At 45.8% G+C, this 12996-nt stretch overlaps 1 protein-coding gene across 1 annotated transcript in view; it reads left to right on the top strand.

Moving 5' to 3' along the window:
* LOC142774297 (protein O-mannosyl-transferase TMTC1-like) overlaps positions 1-12996 on the top strand; it is a 75070-nt gene that overhangs the window by 36430 nt on the left and 25644 nt on the right. The window contains exons 4-5 of the mRNA XM_075874696.1: positions 3094-3303; positions 4419-4497. Of these exons, the coding sequence (XP_075730811.1) occupies positions 3094-3303; positions 4419-4497 (289 nt within the window). The remainder of the gene's footprint in view (positions 1-3093; positions 3304-4418; positions 4498-12996) is intronic.

Below are 12996 nucleotides of genomic sequence, written 5' to 3'. Positions count from 1 at the left end.
TATGTTAACATTCTGAAAACTGTTTTCAGAGTAAGAGCTAGATCAACGTAAAAAAAAAGTGTAGTTGCTCATTTGTCTCACCAAAACTTTTTTACTTCTAACGTTGGAACGTTTTGTGACTTGAAGTCTTCGTTTATGCGAAGAAATGAGCGAGTGAAAAATGGCTCGTTTAAGCCAACAGCAAAACATGTAGAGAAAATAATGCTTCTCACAACCTATTGCACCATAGACACAAAAAGATGGCAATGGATGTTATCAAGTTGTGCGCCTAAGACGTCCAATTTTTTATAAGAGTGCGACAGCCTAAGATGCCTGATGAGAAGGCAGATTTTTACTGCAACAAAATGTCGTCATTTCGCACATCACTGGGAAGAATAAATGTTAGTTCACAAATTCAAATGAACTCAACCGAATTCAATTGAATTGAATTCCTGCACTGAGAATTGAATTCAAATCCCAGTGCGGTTGAATTAAAAGAAAACTTGCGTCACCATCAGCGTCACCGTCAACATCACTGCAGTGGTAGCTTGGCCTTTTGCGTGAGAGGCAACACGCTATCACTGAAACAATTGTGCACGCCACTACTAATTATCATTCGAAAACTACGGTACAATTACGAGGGGTGCCCTAGAGGGCTTTGTATATTTCCACCACACGGGGTCGTTTAACATCCATCTAAATTTCAGCTCATGGGCAACAAGCATTTTCCGCCTCCTACGAAAATAAGGCTGCCGCAACCTTCGGTTCAGCATTCGAGCATCATAGACAGACTTCTGAGGAGGGTTGGAATGCGTGTCTCAGAAGTTGCTACTAATGTCTTTGTGCAACTGACTGGGCATGCGCATGTGTGCAACGTCACCCTCATTCAGGTCGTTTTGTTGGTTTATCTTTTTTCTTCTTTCTTCTCATATTTGCTTAATTTTTCATCAATATACTCATTCTACCGAACGGAAATTTAACTTCGAATTCCGCGCGAAATGTTGATAATAACGTCTGACTTAGCTTCGGTACCTGGATGTATAATGACCATATCAAATTAAGAACACGGAATAGCGAGCGCAAACCTTGTACCAAAACGCATTCTGGTGATTTCACCTTAAGCCTTAAGTGTGAGTCAAGCCATTGCATTTGCGAATTAAATGAGAGTTGAGTGTACACACGTTTGATAGCATTTAACTCGGGAAGTACGAACTGCCATAATGTAATCGAGCGACGTAGCGTTACTAACCTTATTAGTGTTGCTTTGCAGCTGTCAGCCAACAAGAAACTACGAAAGAAAACGTTAAGTGATAGCGTTCGCATATATATGCCTGCGTGAAAATGCTTTCAAGTGTTTGCATCAGCTGCGGCCTCATTGACGCGCTTTTGATCGCAGCGTAGTCCGCACAAGGCGTGGTATTGAAGGCGTACTCAGCATTAGGAGGACAGTTGTCCAGGTACAATGTCGCCGATGGGAGCGTGCGTTTGTTTCGAAAAAAAAAGGTTACTGGCTTGCATGAGAGCTGCCTAGGCGCATGCTCTATCAGCAGTCTTGTTAGTTGGCTGTAGAGGCTGACGCGCCATTTCACGCATTAGCGTTTACTTTTTGCGTTAAGTACAACTGATTTGTGGAAATACTCGGTGGGTACAGTGCAGGGCTTGTTAGCAACTGTATATTGCGTGAGTATCGAACCCTAATCACCGCCTTTTTTAGAAAAGATACTTTCGGTTTCTAATAAGACAAGTGCCAAATCTTCAAAGTGTGTTATGAGTATTTTGCGAAAAAATAATTGTTAGCCGTTTACTCATTTGTTTTTTTTGTCAAGATAGAGTGATATAGAGACGGATATGTGTAGGATAAGTATTAACCTGGTCTGCTGTGATGCTTGAGATATCTTCGTTTTATACGTCTGCACGAAAAATATCATAGCACTCGGAATGAGCTAACATCAAAATACTGTGAAGGGTCATGTGTTTTCATAAGTAGCCTATAGCATGATTAGCACAGTGGTACGGATGGTGATTCTTCGTGGTAATAAGTGTTGCTGATGAAAATCAACATTGACATCAGCTGTTTTCACATTTTTAATGCCAGTCTATCGTTAGAGGACACAATTCTCGACAATTACAACAAAACAGATTCTTCCCTGCCAGACTGCATGACCGCGCGAAAATTCTAAATTACTGAAATTTGAAACAGGCGACGTTAACATGAGATTTTCAGAAATTCATTTTGAAGTTCGAAGTTTGAAGTTTGAAGTTAAATTTATTTCTATTTGATACAGAAAGAGGAGTAAGAGCTAAAGGCCGTATTGCCTGACAGAGGCTCTCACTTCCATGCGCATTCGGCATGCGTGTACATGTTTGCATGCGATGCCAGTATAAAAACAATAAAGCAACCAGAAAAATCAAAACATGCATATACATAATTGTCACTGCAAATAAAGCATTACACGTAGACATCATACATGAAAACTCTTCATGAAAACAAACATATCATACAGACACTCAAAGAATATATACCTATTCGCATTAAGCTATGAATTTTAAATTGTAGCACAAACTGTATATGCGGTACACGTAGAAAATTAGACAGATATATTTTATTGATAAGTTATCGTGGAATGTAACAGAAAGTTCTCAGATATAGTTTTCATATATTGTGTCTGCTTACGTTTTCCTTTCTAGTGTAAATAGGGTAGTTTCGGCGTTTTATTGTCTTTCTGAACTTAGCTACGCGATTCTCAATTTCGCACTGCTAAAACACTCTCCACAGGGCATGCTGCTCTTTTCATGCCATGTTGGTAGTGAAGCCAGTGAAGCTACATATTTTGCATTTTTCATTCTGTCATCCTCTTCCCCCCCCCCCCCCGATTAGTAAATGTTCGCTTTCCTACAAATGTACCTACCTGGGGAAAATAAACCAAATCTTAAATCTCATAGGTTAGCTGGTTTAGTTGTCCCACAAACTTCTACTCACAATTTACATGTAGACAGCGTGCTGTTAACAAAATGTTTTGAAATACTCGTGTTGTTCTCGCAAACCGATATGATAAGGCAGAATATGAGGCAGTTTAGAGAAGTGCACTGTATTTTATTTTTTCACCGCAACAGCTGCCAACTTTCTCGTGATGTCCAAGGGAGTAATGGACAGTCAAAGTGGCTCGCAGCTAGTGGTCTACTATCCTTATGTGCGCTGCTTTCCAAAGAGCAAGGCATCACAGTTCTGCCGCTGTGCATGGCTCTCAGGATAAGCACACTAGTGCGTGAATCTATGCACCCAGGAAAAGAGATGCGACGCCGCAAAGCTGAATGCTGGACGTGGTAAGTTCTTTCACTATTTACGGTTTCTTGTACTGTAACACTTCATGATACTTTCTTTACCGTATATAGCGCACTGTGATTACTCATTGGTCATTTCTTACGCTCAAGCATGCAACCTTAATTACGGTATTCATAGCTTCACGAAAGTCTGTACAAATCATTCGCTGCTCCTTAACTATTTCGTGCATTCAATCTAGTGTTCAGAGTTCACTTCGAATTGACTGAAAAAAAGTGTTTACGTATGAGATGACAGAAAAAACCTTCATAAGAATGCATTAGTGTTAGTGGGGTTCCAATTTGGAACTTAATCAAACAGTGCATCAGAGAACGTTTGGAAAAGACAGCAAGGTGAGACTAATTGACAAGGTCATTGATTGATTGATTGATTGAGTGATTGATTGATTGATTGATTGATTGATATGTGGGATTTAACGTTCTAAAACCACCATATGATTATGAGAGACGCCGTAGTGGAGGGCTCCGGAAATTTTGACCACCTGGGGTTCTTTAACGTGCGCCCAAATCTGAGCACACGGGCCTACAACGTTTCCGCCTTTATCGGAAACGCAGCCGCCGCAGCCGCGATTTAATCCTGCGACCTGCGGGTCAGCAGCCGAGCACCTTAGCCACTAGACCACCGCGGCGGGGCGATCGACGAGGTCGTTCTCTCTTTTGTCCTATCTGATTCACTGCCTGATTAAGCTTTATCACAAAGCTTAGCATAATGTTTTCCGTGCCGTTTTCGCACTGTGGTAGCTATATTCTTGGGCAACAGAAGACAACCCTCGTGTTGATGTAGCTTTGTTTCAGAGTTGTAAAAACAGATTAGTTGCCTTTGTTTCATACTGAACAGGCAGGCCTAAACTTCTGGTTGGCAGATTTTGCAGCCTCATATTTTATGGAGATAAATCGCGTTTCCGTCAAACCCTCGACTTCAAGGCAAGTCATAGTACTTCCAATCGAAGTAGATATAATTGGTGATGTCAAGCAGTGTTTTTCTATTGTATTACACCAGCATCATTGAGCGTATCTTTGAGAAAGTGCAAGACATGTACATATAAAGTTTAACGACCACACTTTCGAAACCTGAAAAAGTACGTGTAATTTACTTTCAGGCCAGTCTGCAGGCACTGCATACGAGGTATAGCCTACCGATGCATCACCGATTCAGAGCTTGTGGCTCTCACGACACTGGTAAGTGATCTATTGCTTCACATTTACCTGCGTGGTATAAAATTTCTCAACGTAGATATCCGGACATCTGTAATTATGTGGTAACTATCAAACTAGCCTGAGACATTTTGAAGTGTTCGACGAAGAACCATTACGCTTTTCTTGCCTTACACTTGAAAAACGTGAAAAGTTTTATCTATATTTACAACTGACATATCCAATGAAGTGCTGAAGGTTATAGGTCAAGTGAAGCATACCCATATTACTTGTGCCTATAACTAGTTCGTGCGTAGAGTGGTGTACTTGCAGCTATGGTGCAGAAAAATATGTAGTATAAACGTGTGCACGCGAGCACTGCTAGACAATACGAAGAAGATGAAACCATGAACGGCGTTTGGTCTTGTTTCCTTGCCGATCGATAGGTTTCTTTACTGTGTGGTGCCGAAACCGGGGACCACAGTGGGACGGCAAGAAAAAAGAGATCGAGCAACACCAGCTATCAGCGTTTCGAAATCTACCTCACGTAAAGTATGAAAGTGGCGTACACGGCCTCCGGCCACTTTACGATACCAGTCAGCTCAACGTATGCTATCTCACTGCACTAAACGTACCAACGGTCACTTTTTCTTAATTGCTCATTGACATTCTACGAGAATCTTCGCCACATGATATCGTACTGGCGTGCACATGAGCAAAGCGCGGCCACGTTTTAAGACACGAGCCTTCTATGAATGCCTTAGACGTAGCACTAACAGCTGCAACCTCTAATTCAAAATTGAAAGAGCTGCTTACCTTCACACGCATTGAAACAGATATAAAGCCGGATCAGTGCCAGCCATTTTCAGAATTACCTCTCATTGACTACACTCTTAGTCATCATAAAGGTCAAGCCGGCAGCACTGCTTCGGTACCGGACAGCACATCAAACAGCTGGAGCTAGTGTTTTTTCTGCAAATCGAAAAAAAAACACGGCACACGCACCTGTGATGTGAGCCTCTCGCTCGACTATAAGAAAGGAATACTGACGAAAGAAAACCGCTGCTATCAATGCACGTCCCGAGGCCATCAGGCACGTTCTTTCCACGTCAAACTTACGTGCTCAGCTTATCACAGAAGGCGCACATCGAGTAAGTGGGACCCTCACTGCGTAAGTAAATTGGCTACAGCAGAAACGTCGTTACAAGCAGAGGTTTCAGGATGCACACGAGGGACGTCACACTCAGTGATGCTATGCGACAAGAATTCTTCAAGTGGTTGCGCGAAGACAGACATAGGAGTACACCGGAAGATCTTTCACGCCTTTGTCGTCAACGGTAACAGATGCAGCTACATCCGAAAGATTCTCGTTGGAGGAAGCTAGAGATCATACATCACTGAAGTTCTAGCTGAAAAAAATTGCAACTCAATCTGCTGGGAAAAACTAGATCTTTATTTAACACGTTTGACATCGTTTCTCCAACTTCTGCGGGGCAACGAAATATTTTTTTAAGTTCTCTTGCGTAGCCTACACCATTCTCAAAGACACACCATTCGGGTTATTGTCGTACCGTTTATCTGTGACGACATTATTTTCCCGACTTGTCATAGCTAACACAGAAGTCGCGTCACAAAGAAAAAGGTATTGCTGATAAAAATAACTCAACTGAGGTGGAGACTGTGACTTGCATCAGTTTGTTGATTTGAGCTGACCATCTGTGGATAATGATTACACGAGAAAAATGAGAAGCAAGGATATTACAGGTTTTTTGACAATAACGCGGCACTTGGCTGGACAATTAATGCAAAGGCCCAGTCATTAAAGTAACTATCTCAGTGATTTGATTTCATATGTGGGGCTCAACGTCCCAAACCCACCAAATAAGGATGAGAGACGCTGTAGTGGACGGCTCCGGAAATTTAGAAAACCAGAAATTCTTTAACGTGCACCCAAATCTGAGCACACGGGCCTATAGCCTTTTCGCCTCCACTGAAAATGCAGCTGCCGTAGCCAGGATTCAATTCCGTTACCTGCAGGTCAACAGCCGATTACCTTAGGCACTAGACCACCGAGGTGGGAAAAGTACCACTTTTGACGGTGACACTAAACCCGTAGTTTGTGTACTAAGAGTCGAAACGATAAGCGTCAATGAATCAACACCACGCATTTCTCAATAATTCTGGCAGCTTGTTGCAGTGGGCATCAGAAATTCTGGAGAACAACACTGATAATAGCTCACTGCAGGCATCCGAAAAATGACCTGCACAGAAAAAGTGTCACAATTTTGCCAAAAGGGCAAAGCAATGAATGCGATAGCAACACATTGAAATGTTTTACGAAGCAAGGCTAGCATTTTCAGGAGCAATAATATTTGTAGTAAACATGCGCTTGCCAAGTAACCAAGTTTTTTGTGGCGAGGTCACAGTAGATGATAACGACAAGAACCATGCGTAGTGACGGCGTTGGTGAGGAGCGCCTCCCGTGGGCAGCGCATGCTGCCGCTAAGGGCCGTACGTCGCGTGTCCCTGCTGGTGGCAGTTTGTTATGTGCCGAGCGCATCTATATGGCCACTCCTGGTACACTTTTGGCACCGTTGTTTCGTGTTGATCAAGGTGGACGATTGAACCAGTTGGTGATACATAATCTAAGAGTACTACGCGATAGAAAACACGGATGGTAAAAACACGCTTGTCCTTGTATTTTTTCCCGTCCGTGTTTTCTACCGTGCAGTACTCTTACTTCGTGTTGATGATTATTACTGAGGGGAACACTCACTGTCGCTGTCGCTGTTGACAGTTATTACTGAGGGGAACAGTGCAAAAATCGGGACGGCGAACGATTAAACACACGACACAGCGCTTGTGTCGTGTGTTCAAATTTTCTCCATCCCGTTGTTTTGCGCTGTTTTTCTCGGTATCATGTACCAACTCGCCCTTCAAGAAAAGAAAGCCCTTCTGCAACGTCTACTTTCATACTTATACCCTTGCGGCAACACCGAAGTTATTCCTCTGCATATAAGCCCTATATATATATATATATATATATATATATATATATATATATATATATATATATATATATATATATATTGTGGGCATTTGTTACTCACATCGTCCCCATCCCTGCATGATCACAATCACCATCATCCGCTTGTCTTTTTGTCCTCATTCCACTCTGGGTCATCATCATCGTCATGGTCTGTGTACTAGCTCTGCCCGTTCGTTTTGCGAGGTCTTTTCTCAATTAAACGCCGTCGCAACCAAGACTACCTAGACTTCATACGTGGTGGAGGTGGATTTTCGGTCCTCTTACCTCCCGCAGCCCGCTCTACCCGCTGGAGCTTCGTTCAGGCCGCCGATTGCGCCCACTGTCAGGCAGCATGTCCCCGACCGAGCCTACCGGAGCTGATGCCATCAACCACGCATCGACGCAAGCTGCCCCACCTATTTACATACACGGAAATCAGCGTGAACCCCCGCTCTTCGCTGATCTTCGTGGAGAAGACGTAGAAGACTGGCTCGACAACTACGACCACGTAAGTGTCGCTAATTGGTGGGACGAGGCCACCAAACTGCGTTACGTCCCTTTTTATTTGACCGGAGTCACAAAGACATGGTATTTTAATCACGTCATTGACCTACCCGACTGGGCTATCTTCCAGCAGCAGATGCGACACGTTTTTGGGACCCCGGACATTCGATGCGCCGTCGCGAAGAGGACACTTGATACTCGCCGACAACATCCCGGTGAATCATACACTTCATACATCGAGGATGTCCTCGCACTGTGCCGGCGTGTCAATCAACCATGCCGGAATCAGACAAAGTGCGCCACATATTGAAAGGCATTGGGCCTGTTCCCTTTAATGCACTTGCTGTGCAAAACCCAGCTACCATCGCTGATGCCGTGATGACATGCCAGCGCCTTGATACGCTGGACTCTGTTCGGCTCCAACCGGACATTGACGACCACCACTCTACGTCTCATGGCCACCTGCGTGACCTCATCCGGGACATTATACGTGAAGAATTGTGGCCTATCTCCACGGCCGTCACTTCACAATCGTTACGGACCACCATGCCTTATGCTGGCTTTCTACACTGAAGAACTTGTCCGGACTATGGGTCGGTGGATACTACGCTTGCAGGAGTACGACTTTGACATAACTTACAAGTCAGGCAGAAAACATCGAGACGCCGATGCTTTATCTCGTTGCCCGCTTCCAACTACACATATCAGCGTTGGTGAGAACTCAACCGCCACATCTACCAAAGTTCATACGCTCACATCAATAACGCAACCCTTTTCGGACGACAATCCAACATTCATCTCCTGCCAGCGGTCCGATTCATACTGCAGACGCATGATGGACCACCTTTCGGGAGTTTCTCATCCACCAAACGCGCGACTCCGTCGTCAAGTCCTGCACTTTAAGTTGGACAATGGGGTTCTCTACCGCCACGTCTACCACCGTGACGGTCAGCGCTGGGTTCCTGTACTGCCACGCTCTCTTCGACTTCAGGTGCTCGAAGCCTCCCACGACGACTTGACTGCTGGTCATCTTGATTTTAAAAAAACTCTTGACCGCATTCGATATCGTTATTACTGGCCTGGCCTTTCTTCTAGTCTAGCTCGGTTCATCGGTTCCTCCTACCCATGCCAGCATCGTAAACTCCCCACGTCTGCACCTGCTGGCCCTCTACAGCCACTTCCTTGCCCTTCAATGCCTTTCCAAATTGTAGATGTTGACCTTTATGGGCATCTCCCCGTCACATCTGCTGGCAAACAATGGATAGTGACCGCCGTTCACCACCTGACACGCTACGCTGAGACTTCCTCTGTTATTACAGGCTCAGCTGTGGAAGTTGCAGACTTTATTCTTCACGCCATAATCGTGCGTCATGAGCTCCTCGTGTGCTGCTTAGTGATCGCGGCAAAGTGTTCCTGTCACAAATGGTAAATGAAGTACTGCGCGCTTCTGGAGCTACTCACAAGACAGCTTCAAGTTACCACCCTCAGACAAATGGTCTCACAAAAAGATTTCACCGAACCCTTGCAGACATGATAGCCGTTTACGTCCGACCCAACCACAAAAACTGAGATACCCTTTTACCATTCCTGACATTCGCTTACAACACCGCCGTTCAGCGAACACTTTGCTACTCACCGTTTTACCTCGTGTACGGACGCACCCCGACTACCTTTTTCGACGCCTCCTTCTTTAGCAGCCTTGGGAATTCATGTCAGTCTTCTAGCGAAGAATACAATTCCCGCCTGGCCCAGTCTCGCCATCAGGCTCGCATCAATACTGAAGCGAGACAGCACGAGCGGAAGATCATCTATGACGAATCCCACCGCGTGTGTCTTTCCAACCTGGTGACGAGGTGCTGCTTTTGACACCTATTCGCACTTCTGGTCTCTGTGACAAATTCCAACAACGCTTCATCGGGCCATACATTGTTTTAGAACAGACTTCGCCGGTTTATTATCGTGTGACACCACTCGTCGCCCCAACAGACCGCCGCTACCGCAGCACAGAGATTGTCCCCGTTTGTGAAATGAAACCTTTCACGCGACGTTCCCCGTCACTTTGACTTACGGCGGCCAAGGTGTCCGCTTAAAGTGGGGGGAATTAGTGTAGGCATTTGTTACTTACATCGTCCTCATCCCTGCATGATCACCATCATCCACTTGTCTCTTTGGCTTCGTTGCCACTCTGAGTCATCGTCATCGTCATCGTCTGTGTACTGGCTCTGCCCGTTCGTTTTGCGAGGTCTTTCCTCAATTAAATGCGGTCGCAAGCAAGACTATCACGACTTCATACAATATATATATATATATATATATATATATATATATATTTGGGGGTAATATTTCAATAGGCCAGTTAGTCTTCTTGAAGGTATGGGATATGGCACAACGGGAGCATTGTCAACAAGAATAAATATATTTATTTATCCTTGTTGGCAGACATATTCAAATATATATTTAGATAATATTTAAATATATATATATATATATATTGTCACGCAGTTTATTTACGTACAGACCTACTGGAAGGCCGAGGAACGCCAACAGGCCGAAAATACAAAACAAACGCAAGCTCGGGTCGTGCGTGTGCACCAACGCTGTCGCTTGCCGTTTCTTGCTGCTTCGTCGTCGTTCGCATAGTTCCCTACATTGGCCCCCGGTGAATAGCGTAGCCAACCTGGCGACTCAAGGCGTAGTCACTATAGCTGGGTCGTAATACGGCTTCAGGCGGCTCACATGCACAATTCCTCGGCCACGACGGCGTAAGTCATGAGACTGTGTCAAAGGCTCAGTCTCATAATTGACTGGTGACGTATGGGCGAAAATGCGGTAGGGCCCGTGGTATTGTGCCAGTAATTTGGACAAAAGGCCAGGAGTGCTTCGTGGAATCCAGAGCCAAACGAGAGCACCAGTCTTGAAAGTAGAGAGATGTCAGTCGGTGTCATGCCGTAGCTTCTGGTGGCCTTAGTCCTCGGTTGTCAGTGAATGGGCCAATCGTCTGCAATCTTCTGCGTGCTTCGCAACATCAGAAATTGCAGTGTACTCAGAAGAGTCTGGCGTGTATGGGAGGATAGTGTCCAGCGTGCACGATGGTTCGCATCCGTACAACAGAAAGAAAGGGGAGAACCCTGTTGTCGCGTGCGTAGCGGTGTTATACGCATACGTGACGAATGGAAGGACATTGTCCCAATTGGTCTGGTCTGAAGCTGTGTACATCGTCAACATATCACCGAGAAAGCGATTAAATCGTTCTGTGAGGCCATTCGTCTGCGGGTGAAATGCTGTCCTCATGCGATGAATCATGTTGCACTGAGCGAGCAATGCATGAATGGCGTCAGACAAGAAAACACGCCCCCAGTCACTCAAAAGTTCGCGGGGAGCACCATGGCGAAAAACAAAGTTGCGCAAGATGAAAAACGTAACTTCCCTCGCGGTTGCTGCGGGTAGTGCTGCCGTCTCCACGTAATGCGTGAGGTGGTCCACGCCAACAATTATCCACCAATTTCCAGAAGACTACGTGGGAAGTGGATACCGACGCGGTCAAACGGACGCGCTGGACAAGGCAGAGGCTGAAGTGTACCGGCAGGGCGTTGAGGTGAGACTTTACGTCGCTGGCATGCAGGAGAAGCACGTACGTACTTGCGGACAAATGTGTACATGCCACGCCAGTGGTACCGCTGACGTAGACGGTTGTACGTTTTGAGAGTGCCAGCGTGAGCGCTTTGCGGGTCGTTGTGGAAAGCAGTACAGATTTTCGAGCGCATGTGGTTGGGTATCACTAACAGCCACCTCTGACCTTCAGACGTGTAATTCTGCCAATAGAAGAGGTCGTCTCGACTAGCGAAATGTGTGGCTTGACGGCAGATAGTTCTTGAGACCAAATTAGCTAATGGATCAGTCAGAAAAACAAGGAGTTGGGAAATCCACACATCTTTGCGTTGTTCCGATGCCATGTCTGTGAAGTCGATTGGTGTTATGACAGCTGAAGAAGGTGACGAGGAGGTTGGGTCAGCCGCTAGCGGCGAGCGGGATAGCGCATCAGCGTCGGAGTGCTTGCGGCCGGATCGGTATACAACACGAATGTCGTATTCCTGTAGGCAAAACGTGCAACGACCAAGGCGCCCCGATGGGTCTTTGAGCGATGATAGCCAGCATAGAGCGTGGTGGTCCGTGACGACTTCGAAAAGGTGGCCATAAAGGTATGGGCGGAACTTCGTCAAAGCCCAGACAATTGCGAGGCACTCTTTTTCCGTGACAGAATAATTACACTCGGCTTTCCTGAGGGTTCGACTCACGTAAGCGACCCCGTATTCTTGGTATCCCCACACCCTCTTTGCAGACACCCTCTTTGCAGACGACGTGACCCAGTATAGTGAGCTAACGTGCGGCAAAAGGGCACTTTTGTATGTTAAGTTGAAGGCCAGCAGAAGTGAGACACGTGAGAATAGCACGAAGGCGACCAAGGTGAGTCGAAAAGTCGCGAAAAAAAACGACGATGTCGTCTAGGTAGCAGAGGCACGTGTTCCCCTTGTAGCCGCGAAGGATGGCGTCCATCATCCGTTCGAAGGTTGCTGGGGCGTTGCAGAGTCCAAACAGCATGACGTTAAACTCATACAGCCCATCAGGTGTTACAAATGCAGTCTTCGATAAGTCAGGATCAGCCATTGGAACTTGCCAATATCCCGAGCGTAAATCTAAAGACGAGAAATGTTCTGCTCCTTGCAAGCAATGGAGAGCATCGTCGATGCATGGCAATGGGTACACAACCTTCCGATTTGTCTTATTGAGCCGGCGGTAGTCGACACAGAATAGGATAGACCCATCCCTTTTGCGCACAAGTACAACAGAGGACGACCAAGGGCTCTGCGATGGCTGGATGCCACCACGCTTGAGCATATCGTCGACTTGTTTGTTGATAATACTGCCACCAGCACGTAGTGGGTCGACAGCAAGAGCGGCTCTCAATCTGGAGGAAAAAGAAAATCGCGTGCTTTCGTATCTGCTCGAGAGCC

Source organism: Rhipicephalus microplus, chromosome 10 (assembly GCF_043290135.1).
Source record: "Rhipicephalus microplus isolate Deutch F79 chromosome 10, USDA_Rmic, whole genome shotgun sequence".
Classification (NCBI taxonomy): Eukaryota; Metazoa; Arthropoda; class Arachnida; order Ixodida; family Ixodidae; genus Rhipicephalus; species Rhipicephalus microplus.
This window is presented reverse-complemented; position numbering and strand designations above follow the sequence as displayed.